This window comes from Lissotriton vulgaris, chromosome 2_1, assembly GCF_964263255.1.
Source record: "Lissotriton vulgaris chromosome 2_1, aLisVul1.2, whole genome shotgun sequence".
Taxonomy (NCBI): Eukaryota; Metazoa; Chordata; class Amphibia; order Caudata; family Salamandridae; genus Lissotriton; species Lissotriton vulgaris.
In genome coordinates, this window is record NC_141687.1 from 1,755,718,852 (window position 1) to 1,755,730,964 (window position 12,113).

A 12,113-nucleotide genomic window follows, 5' to 3' on the forward strand; every position below is an offset into this window, starting at 1 on the left:
TAAACAGTTATAAATACTTGTTTCCTTAGTAAACATTCACATGAAGTCATTGATTAAATTAAGGATTCCCAATTAGACTTTTTGTTACTGAATCCTGGTTTAAACCATGGTGGAAACCGGACATCTTTTCAGCTCTACCTACGGGGGACACTATTATTAGACCTGATAGAGAAGGAGGCTGTGGAGGTGGTCTGGCGATACTTTTTTGCAAAACATTTCAATGTTGTACCTTTGATACAAACTCAAAGGAGCAGAGAGTTTAGGATTCTGCTTTCAGATTACTTCATTACAATCTTTTGTGGGAGGGCTTATACCAGGCTCAGAACCCTTATTTCTAACTACTTTAGGGGAAACTTTGGATCCCATCTATTGCAAAAAAACTAATTTTACCATTCTCAGAGATTTTACTTACCATCGTGAGACTTTAGATGATTCTGAAGTAGTCACCTAATTGTATATTCTTAAAATAATCAGTCTTACACAGTGTCTGGACCTACTCACATATCTAGACACACCTTAACTGGAATCTGCTCCAATTACTCTCAGTTAATAATTGACACTCCCATTATTCAATCATGGACAGATCATACTTTAAATTCCGTTTCAAATCAAACTCAATATACATGATTCTGTTTCGCCTAGTACTACATTTGATCTTTTTATCTTATGGAAATGGAATAAGATGACGACTAATCCGAATCTGATTAACCAACCAGCCTCTATTGCACCGGTTCTCACTGGAACATTGGACAATGACCGTACGTCATTTAACAACTGGATTTTAAACACAGCTATGGAACTAGTGCCCCAACTTCAGGCCAGTAAACACAATTTAATCCCCTCTGCTCCCTAGTTTTCCTCTAAAGTAGCAGAAATGAAGTAGCATTGTAAACAACTCGAACGTAAGTGGCGCCTGGCTTATAAACCGAAAGCCTTGTTTTGTTTTAAATCTGCTCTCAAGGCATATCACGAATTAATGCCACTAAGAAAGTTTGCTACACCAGGAAAATTGAAGAAGCCCATTATGACTCAAAAACAATATTAAAATGTCACAATATTTCCTATACCTAAAAAGCCCTGAATCGGAAAATACATCCCTCCCAAGATCTTTCTGACCAGATCTGTTTTTAAAGGACAAAATCCAGAAGATGCAATCAGGTTTTCCACTACATACCTTAACCTTCGATCAAGTCTCTCACTATACTCCTATTCCGAATGCAAGTATGGACACTTTCCAGGAAATCTATCTTGCACAGTCCCACCAAGCTGTTCTTTCATGCAAGTCCAGATCTCCTTTTGACCCCTATCCTCCTTCCTTTCTTCATAAGACTATAGAAGTAGTTAACCTGATGATGGATCAGATTCAGAATTTATCTTTGTCAACAGCAGAAGTCCCAAGTACTTGGAAATTTAGCTCTGTGAAAACGCTTACAAAAAAAAAAAAGGTATAGCAGACCTACCACGTTATCAAATCTTTGGCCTATCTCCTTACTACCCTCTCTGAGTAAAATGTTGGAAAGGATTGTTAATGGGCAGCTTACTTCATATTTAGAGGATAGGAATTTACTTCATCCTCAACAATCTGTTTTTAAGCCAAAATACTCCATGGAGTCAGCCTTGCTGAAGGTTTATGGAATTATCAAATTGGCCTTAGGAGCTGGGAAAAATGCAGGCTTGATTTTAATGGATCTCTCTGCATCATTTAACACCATTTCGTGTTGTGCATTACAAAGCACAGAGGGGCTGTTGAGGTCCTCTTCAGCCAATCTCCCCCACATTTCAGGCTAAAGACCTTGGGAGGACGGGGGCAGGGGGGAACAACACTAGAGCCTGGAACCAACTTGCAAATTTCCTCTGTATTATAATCACTGAAGCATTATTCAAGAAACGTCTGAAGAATTGGCTTTTTAATGCACCTCTTTGAGCGACAGGATGCTCCTGTTTGTTGCAGTGACAGATGCACTTTACAAGAATGCCTCTCATTCATTCATTAAATGGCGCCAGGCAATCTGTCTGTTAACTGGAGGGCCAGTACAAGCCTTAGCCCAAGCCCCTAGAGCCTAAGTATGGTGGGGAGCTGAAGGTCAAGGATTAAAGCTGTCCTGCACATAACCATAGGGTAGGAGGCAGATTCTTCAATGGCTGGGTTGGGAGGAAAGAAAAGTGAAGTCTACGGGGAGGTAACTACCTGATCAGCCTCCTACAAGTCTTCATAGTAATTGTCCTCAGCATAAGGCTGATCAAGCTCTAAAAATTTAAATTTTTTGAGAGAGAAGAAAAATCGAGGAAAAGGTATTTGAGAGAAAAGGAGAAGCTTCGGATCCACGTCTGGTGGTGAATGAGAAAATAATTACTTGCCTGTAACTGCGGTTATCCAGTATTGGTATCTTTCACAGATGAATCTTTTACAAGTCCATCAGTTGCACTCTTATTATCTTGATTTAGATCACTGTTTGAAACTTTTTTTTTTTAAAGTTGTGCGACTCTCTCCTATAGTGTTTTGTCTGGAAACACTGCCAGCATATATTCAAAAATAGGTGAGAGCAGAGATTCTACTCTCTGTTGGAGGTGTGCACATTTACACTTGGACCTGATTTGGTCCTGTTCACCGGTTCATCAAAGTTCAATAAAGTTTTCAATGAAAAAAGTTTTTTCAAATTCTTCCAATGAAATATTTGTTCCATATTTCTCTTTATTCAATATATATTTCAAATAGTTGTGAGATTCATTACTTAAAACATTTTGACAAAACCCAATGCATTTCGGGTCCAACCTGACCCTTCCTCAGGGGTCTCTAGGGAAAGAACAAACAAACATTTGAGCCCAAAGCTATGTTTAAGAATAATCATAATAATTATTTCATGATTGACAACACAAAGTTCTACAGCGAAAAACATTGACACTTATGTAACATTAGCATTTTCAAAGAAACGTAATTGCCAGTCAATTTCTAATTTGACCGCACGGTAATCTCACCCCTGTTGGATTGTACTGAATCTGACTGACGTAAAACAGTTCTGAAATATTAAACCTCCTTTCCACTGTTAAATCTTATTAACTGTGCCATCATAGTTAAACCGCTATGTCAAATGAAAAACACAACACTGTTTTAACTTCTAACTACTAAGTGTTCTATGACAGAAACGGCTCGCGTTTCTGGTTGGTTACTCACTGAAATGCTTCTGCACACTCGGCTTTCGGTTTCCACCAATGTCGGTGTAGCTTGGATAACCCGAATTCCTCCTTTCTATTATCTTTATACTCATTGGTTAAACATGCGATCACATGACCGCGATTTTACCGAAGTGTGAGCAATGTGTATTAACAAACTAAATGGTGAACAGAACATTATATAAGCTCCTGCAAGGTTATACATTGCTCCTCAAGGGTTTTCTGACCTAATTAAAAAATAAAAAACGGAGTGAGACAATATCGAACAAACACAAAAAAAACCACAAAAAAACCAATAAATTTACATCACACTGTAAGAAAACCCATCGGATGTGGATACCATATTTATAACCAATGTGGTTAATCGACAGGTAAACATTGCCATGGTCATAGCGTGCCGGCCATTTTGGAATCGGATGTAACCAGGGTAAACTGGTGTCAATTCAGGAAAAACAGATAATTTCCTGATACTCATTTATAGAAAACATGATAGTTCCAGTCTGCATTAAGACCATGTGGCTGAAGACTCCCCATCTTTTTTATTTTGTTAATACACATTGCTCACACTTCGGTAAAATCGCGGTCATGTGATCGCATGTTTAACCTATGAGTATAAAGATAATAGAAAGGAGTAATTCGGGTTATCCAAGCGACACCGACATTGGTGGAAACCGAAAGTAGAGTGTGCAGAAGCATTTCAGTGAGTAACTGACAAGAAACGCAAGCCGTTTCGGTCATAGAACACTTAGTAGTTAGAAGTTAAAACAGTGTTGTGTTTTTCAGTTGACATAGCGGTTTAACTATGTTGGGACAGTTAATAAGATTTAACAGTGGAAAGGAGGTTTAATATTTCAGAACTGTTTTACGTCAGTCAGATTCAGTACAATCCAACAGGGGGGAGATTACCGTGCGGTCAAATTAGAAATTGACTGGTAATTATGTTTCTTTGAAAATGCTAATGTTACATAAGTGTCAATGTTTTTCGCTGTAGAACTTTGTGTTGTCAATCATGAAATAATTATTTTGACTATTCTTAAACAGAGCTTTGGGCTCAAAAATGTTTGTTTGTTCTTTCCCTAGAGACCCCTGAGGAAGGGTCAAGTTGGACCCGAAATGCATTGGGTTTTGTCGAAATGCTTTAAGTAATGAATCTCGCAACTATTTGAATTATATATTGAATGAAGAGAAATATGGAATAAATATTTCATTGGAAGAATTTTAAAAAACTTTTTTTCATTGAAAACTTTATTGAACTTTGATGAACCGGTGAACAGGACCAAATCAGGTCCAAGTGTAAATGTGCGGATCTATGACGTTACAATGCGTTATTTTACAAAGCAGACCGTTACAACGCAATTTTTACAACGCAGGTACCATTACAATGCATGCCATTACAACGCATGTCATTACATAGCAGATACTATTACAACACATGCCATTACATCGTAAGTATAGGTAAGTATATCTTTTTTTTTTAAAGTAATAAAGTTAATTTAATTAATTTTAATTAATAAATATAATTAAAAAAAATGTAAACAGTAATTAATTTAATTTACTTATAGTAATTTATTTAAAATTAAAATTGTAATTAATTTAATTTATTTAATATAATATAATTAATGAAATATAATAAATTTATAAATAGTAAATAATATAATCTAATGTATTACAATAAATATAATTTAAATAAAATTAAAATACTTAATATAATTTAATTTAATATAATTAAAGAAATTTAATTAATTTAAAAATTGTAAATAATATTATTTAATTTAAATAAATAATACATAAAACAAGTAATTAATTTAATTTAATTTTAGTAATGTAATTCAATTAATTTAATAATTGTAAATATTGTAATTAAATTAATTTAATTTATTTAAAGTCGTAATACCCCTGTACCCCAAAAACCAAACCTAGCCCTAAAACCTAAAAATACCCCTGTACCCTGTACCCCAAAAACCAAACCCAGCCCTAAAACCTAAAAATACCCCTGTACCCCAAAAACCAAACCCAGCCCTAAAATCTAAAAATACCCCTGTACCCCAAAAACCAAACCCAGCCCTAAAAATACCCCTGTACCCCAAAAGCCAAACCTAGCCCTAAAACCTAAAAATACCCCTGTACCCCAAAAACCAAACCTTGCCCTAAAACCTAAAAATACCCCCTGTACCCCAAAAACCAAACCCAGCCCTAAAACCTAAAAATACCCCTGTACCCCAAAAACCAAACCCAGCCCTAAAATCTAAAAATACCCCTGTACCCCAAAAACCAAACCCAGCCCTAAAAATACCCCTGTACCCCAAAAGCCAAACCCAGCCCTAAAACCTAAAATACCCCTGTACCCCAAAAACCAAACCCAGCCCTAAAACCTAAAAATACCCCTGTACCCCAAAAACCAAACCCAGCCCTAAAACCTAAAAATACCCCTGTACCCCAAAAACCAAACCCAGCCCTAAAACCTAAAAATACCCCTGTACCCCAAAAACCAAACCCAGCACTAAAACCTAAAAATACCCCTGTACCCCAAAAACCAAACCCAGCCCTAAAACCTAAAAATACCCCTGTACCCCAAAAACCAAACCCAACCCTAAAACCTAAAAATACCCCTGTACCCCAAAAACCAAACGCAGCCCTAAAACCTTAAAAAAAACCAAAATTACTTAAATTAATATATTAATATTTTATTTTATTTTTAATATTAATTAAATTAATAAAATAATGTAAAATAAAATAAAATAAAAATTATATACTTACCTATACTTACGATGTAATGGCATGCGTTGTAATAGTATCTGCTATGTAATGACATGCGTTGTAATGGTATTTGCGTTGTAAAAGTTGCGATGTAATGGTAGTGCGTTGTAAAAGTTGCGTTGTAACGGTGCAATACCAAATGTGCACACCTCCAACAGAGTAGAATCTCTGCTCTCATCTTTCACAGATGCACATGCCTGAATCATTACCAGTCATCGAGATGGGAGCCCCGTGGGACTCCCATCTCGATTACGAGTAATAATTATGGCTTGTGAATCTATGAAAGATGCCCCAATACTGGATAGGAAAATAAGTTACTTACCTGTAACTGCGGTTATCCAGTATTGGTATCTTTCATAGAGTCACATGCCTGAATCATTCCCTGTCGTCGTGATGGGAGTCCTCTGGGACGCCCATTTCGACGACTGGGAATGATTCAGGCATGTGAATCTATGAAAGAAACCCAATACTGGACAAAGAAAAACTGACATCAGCACGGGTAGATTGACATTTATATAAGCCGTGCGCTTCATTTCTGGAGCGAACTGCATCTGCACGGAGCCACAAGATGAAACCTTTCTGCACACAGTTGGACGCCTGGAGAATATTCCAAAGGTAATGAATCTAACACTAGAAGTCTCTATCAGAATGTTAGTCATAAGGCATCACTTATGCTGTATTCGGGGAGTAAACAGACCGATATATGTAGACAGAAGTAACCACCTAATGTCACAATTACAGATGTAAGACCTGAATAATGATTCCATAAAGCACCAAGCAAAGCTTTGACAAGTTGGAAATGTCTCCTTCAAGACCTCCAGTTTGACAAAAGGCAAAATATGTATCAGAACTGTAAATGATCGATTTTGATGATCAAATCAAACCCTTAAATAAAGCAAATTGTCCAGGGATATAAGTATGCCAAATGTAAATGGGAAATGAGAACTGAGCCCCCTGCAGTCTGTGAAAGGCTCTGCTTAAGCAGGCTCTACTCTTAAGCATGGAAGACATCGTTTTGGAATTGTAAAAACTTCTCAAGAAATCTAATTTTAAGCAAAATAATTTCTTTCATTCCTAAAATGTTATTTATGTATGTTTAACACACCGTTGTCTGTGTATTATTCTACTGGTTATGGTTAACATGCCGTTATCTAAAAAAGCCTTTTTAAATTGGGGTTTTGTTTTTCATTCGAAAATATGGCTTCAGTTCGGTCACCAATATCGCTGATAGTGAGCGAAAGATAGCCGTCAATGTGGCAATACTACTAACAGGGGAAACACAAAATTTCTGTCACAGTTAAAACCATTCAAAATAGCTTTATAAATTCTGCCACAATTCTGATTTGTACATCATGAGTCTCATTCAGGCTTCCGAATACAAATCTTTAACTTTCAGAGGGGCTTCTTTTAGCCAATCTGCTTGTTAGTGCCCCTCTTTCATTTTATTAAAGGCAACTTTAGTTGAGCAGAAAATGACTGTCAACACTTATTTACAGAAGTACAACAGAAGGATGTAGGGAGAAAAGAAAATGAAATGTCCTTAATAGCAAAAGTATTCGGTAAAGGTGCCAAATAAAGTAAGCATTAATTCCTTAGACAAAAAGAAAACCAAAGCAACCATCTTTCGAAATTCGTTCGAGTGGTAACTTAGGCTTCCAAATGTAGTCCATCAATCACCAGGCTACAGATTTTCTAGTAATCAACATATTTCTGTGAAGTTTCTTGATAAAAGTCCACAGTCAGATAAATAAGAAAAGATGTTCAAGAAGGTAAACGAAAGAAACACTGTGTGACGGACAGGAGCATTGAGGGCCCCCAAAAAATGACGTGAACTGCATGGATTCTTGGACCTTCCCTCATCCCAGAAAATAACAAGTCTTTGTTTTCCACTAAATCGATTTTTTCCTAACTGCCAAACGAATCTAGAACATTACACAGTTAATGAGTGCAAATCCCGAAGAGCGGACTCCCATGTGGAAATGTTAAAGGGAGTCGACAGGCCATCCAGAAAAGACTGCCCTTTCTTAGCGATCCTTTTAAAGGTTGGGCATCCAAAGGGGCGCAATTTCTTTACTGCCTTCAATTGATGTGGTTGATTATGGGCTTTCTGGCCCCATGTCGCGGTACTCCTCAATCTCCCGTTTGTGTTTGCGCAGGTGCTTGTATCTCTCCACGTAGGCTTTAATCAGGTTGGCGACCTTCACTGGGTTGATTTCCCCACTTTTGCTGTGGCAGATCTGAGGAGTAAACAGAGCACAATATTAGAGGGTGTAGAACTGTGCTCTAAAGATTATCTTGGGAAGCACAAGGCAATTAAATTGGAATGCAGACTGGGGGCTTCTAATAAATTATCCTTCCTCATTGGCAAAGTGGAGTCTTAATAATACAGGGATTCAACAAGAGAAGAGGTCTCCTTTTCCAGTGCTAATAGCATACTCATTACTCATCATCGTACATGGGCTTCACAGATGATCACAGTTCTAAAACTGCACTTCATTAACACCATACTGCACAGACAGCAGGGCTATCCCCAACCAGGGTTAATGGCCAAGTTTCAGATGCCGCTTAACACTCCTCTGCGATCCTGTGCAGCTATTTTACCAGGTCATGCCTCACAACCTCAACTCCGCACAGAGCTTAGAAGCACAATTTACATAAACCACAGAACGACAATCAATACCGGGCTTGAGACATTCTCAAAGGTGCTCATTATGGTGAATATTTTCATTGGTAATGTTGGGATTTCAAACTGTAACATTTAGGATACACTGAGCTCCAAAACAGAACAAAAATAGTGTAGTGCTTTCTAGTGCAATTAACAAAAGTGCCTCGTTGCTTTAACAAGACCTAAAAACATGCATTTATTGACTATTCTGACCTTTGAAACAGCTTTTCGAAGAATATCCTTGTATTCATCCTTGGTAATCTCCCGACTTTGGTAAAAGGGCTTTATGGCAAGTTTCACCTCTTCAACAGCCCTTTCCTGTATATGAAGTTTTTTCAGGTACTGTCAAATAAAAGAAATATCAATTAAAACTGAAATCCAGCAAAAGTAGATTTTGCCACCGAAACATAGGGACTAATAATGTGGCATCTCAGACAAACCGAATGTAATACGCAAAACGCAACATCAACCATCATATTAATCAAAATAATTATCTGAGTGTCATTGGATGGGATTTGGTATGCATGCTGTGAAAGTCGCATATTCTCTCTTAATTTAAATTGTTCAATAACCATGACATGTTATGATACAAAATACCAAGACTTCAAAAGGTACAAAACCCCCATCTAGAATTGTTTTGCTCTGGTTTTATAAATCGCATCTCATCTACAAAACCCATTGTGCAAACATCCATGTACAAAATACCATAGGGAGTATCTTTCATAGCATAAGTACAGCAATGTAAAGAAAGGGAGGAGTTTATTATAACTGCAACCGTCTTCTCTCTTGAAACTGCCGAAGGAGCTCATCACTTACTTCGGAAAATGTACATTTAAGAGTAGCAGAAAAACTGCACCTATTTTCTACATAGATACTACTCCTAGATTACTTGGAACCGGTTTACGTTGCCAGACTTGGCAATAGCTAAATGTAACGGCAAACAACAATTGTCTATGTGATTTGTGGGTTTTGGTTCATTGAGAATTTGTTTCCATCATCTTACCAATGATCCTGGGTTGGTCAACTCCTTGGTAATGATTTGTAAGATGCGACTTGCAGGCCCAAACCAACCTCCCAAAGACTTTTTAAAAAACCCAATAATAGTGCATGCAAAATCACATTTGTTCTATAAAAAAAAACCATAACGGGCCGCCCATTAGGAATGAATTTATGGGTTATTTCATGGAAGCTGCAGGGGTGGTTCTCCTATATTTATCCCGTGAAACATTCCTTCATCATTAACCTTATGTGGATTATATTTAACAGAACGCTTCAGACAATGTATTAATAACAGCGAGACCACTATCAAAGTAGGAAAGTACCAGCAAAAACGAGCTTCTTCAGGCCAAAAGCCTTGTACCTTGGCCCCCAAAATCTCCTAAAAAAGAATGTTTTATACAATAGCACTACATGGAGCACACCTGGGAGAACCAGCCAGAGTGACACGGTTGGGCCAACTAGGGTGTAACTAGATAACTGCTATAATGCTCTTTTGGAGAGCTTGCCTGCTGCATGGGCATCTCAGATTCGAAATTAGGAGTCTGTAACGGCGACAGCCCATCCCCATCCGCCACTTCCAAGACCTGAGTGATTAGATACGTGGATGCCTTTAAACTGCGTTTGGTGGTGTAGCATTCGTCTGGTCTTGTGCATGCCCCCAGTTTTTTCAACGCCATGAATGGGGGCGGAGGGCTGAGTCCCAGCATAAGGACCAGTCTCAATGGCCTGGGGAAGATGAGATCACTGGCGACAGAGGGGAAGCTCATGCTCTCATCACCCTATCTTGAGCTCTGTTCACTCCGGGGCGCCCACCAACCCATGCCCCCACCTAATCTTCAACCTCGGAGTCCCCAGGATCAGCCTCAAACTCACCACTCTGTTCAACACCTCGATAAACACAGACACCTTTCCTGAAAAGTGGAAACACACAGAGGCCAGGGCCCTACTCAAGAAATCATCACCCGGCCCCAGCAACCTCAACAACTACCAACCTATCTACCTGCTCCCTTTTCCAGCAAAGGTCCTAGAGAAAGCCATCAACCAACAACTCGCCAACCATCTGGAACAGAACCATCTGCTAGACATCTGCCAATCTGGCTTGCGCACCAATCACAGCACCAATACAGCCCCGATTGCAGCCACCAAAGAAATCCAAGCCCTCCTCGACTGGGGAGAGACTGCGGCCCTGATCCTCCTCGACCTCTCAGCAGCATTTGACACCATCTGTCACCACACACTGATCGCCAGGCTGCAAAACCTCAGCATCCAAGGAAAAGCCCTACCAATTGATTGCGCTCTTCCTCACTGGAAGAACATTGAAGGTCCACCTGCCAACATTCACCTCTGAACACAAAGAAATCATCTGTGGAGTACCCCAAGGCTCATCACTAAGCCCTGCCTTCTTCTACACCTACATGACTCCTCTGCCCACCCTTGTTAGATCCATGGACTCAACATCATAACATAAGCCGATGAACCACAACTTATCCGCTCCCTCTCTGAAGACCCCACTACCACTAAAACAAACTTCAACAAGAGCATGACCAGGATCGCCAACTGAAAGAGGACAGCTGCCTGAAACGCAACACGGACAAAACATATGTGCTGATCTTCTGCAACACTATCTCACCCTTGGAGGCCCATGGATCTAGGACCAACACCCAACCCTTCCGACCAAGCCAGAAACCTCAGCGTCATCCTGGAAAGCTGCCTAACCTTGACACCCATGAGTCAGAAAAGGGGGGTGGTGATGAACAGAGTGTCTGAATTAAGCAGACCACTCTTACCCAGTCCAAAGATCAGGGCTTGATCCATCACCGTTTTTTAGCTCACTGCACCATCCCAGCTCAGAACTTGGCTATATGCAAATTAGTCTGACCCTGGCCCAGTGCATCATGGGAACAGGGCAGACCAAACTACCAAGCCAATTCTTATACTGGGAAGGAAACAAGCTACCGGGGACCGGTTTCGGGCATTTCAGCCGTCTTCGGCCCGGCTTGCTTGTATCCTGATGGTGCAATGAGCTAGGGACTCACATCTGAGTATGCCCTTCCACGCTTATGGTGGACAAAAATGATTCAGAAAAGGGGGGTGGTGATGAACAGAGTGTCTGAATTAAGCAGACCACTCTTACCCAGTCCAAAGATCAGGGCTTGATCCATCACCGTTTTTTAGCTCACTGCACCATCCCAGCTCAGAACTTGGCTATATGCAAATTAGTCTGACCCTGGCCCAGTGCATCTTGGGAACAGGGCAGACCAAACTACCAAGCCAATTCTTATACTGGGAAGGAAACAAGCTACCGGGGACCGGTTTCTGGCATTTCAGCCGTCTTCGGCCCGGCTTGCTTGTATCCTGATGGTGCAATGAGCTAGGGACTCACATCTGAGTATACCCTTCCACGCTTATGGTGGACAAAAATGAATCAGAAAAGGGGGGTGGTGATGAACAGAGTGTCTGAATTAAGCAGACCACTCTTACCCAGTCCAAAGATCAGGGCTTGATCCATCACCGTTTTTTA

General features: G+C 39.6%; 1 protein-coding gene across 2 annotated transcripts in view; it reads right to left on the reverse strand.

Annotated features, from left to right (window-relative positions):
• Positions 1-7,230: 7,230 nt before the first annotated feature.
• Positions 7,231-12,113, reverse strand: part of PHRF1 (PHD and ring finger domains 1) — a 557,508-nt gene continuing 552,625 nt past the window's right edge. For both annotated transcript variants that reach the window (XM_086957804.1, XM_086957803.1), the window contains 2 exons: positions 8,807-8,935; positions 7,231-8,165 (listed from right to left, as the gene is read on the reverse strand). In XM_086957804.1, coding sequence (XP_086813930.1) covers positions 8,025-8,165; positions 8,807-8,935 — 270 coding nt within the window. In that variant the 3' untranslated portion in view covers positions 7,231-8,024. The remainder of the gene's footprint in view (positions 8,166-8,806; positions 8,936-12,113) is intronic.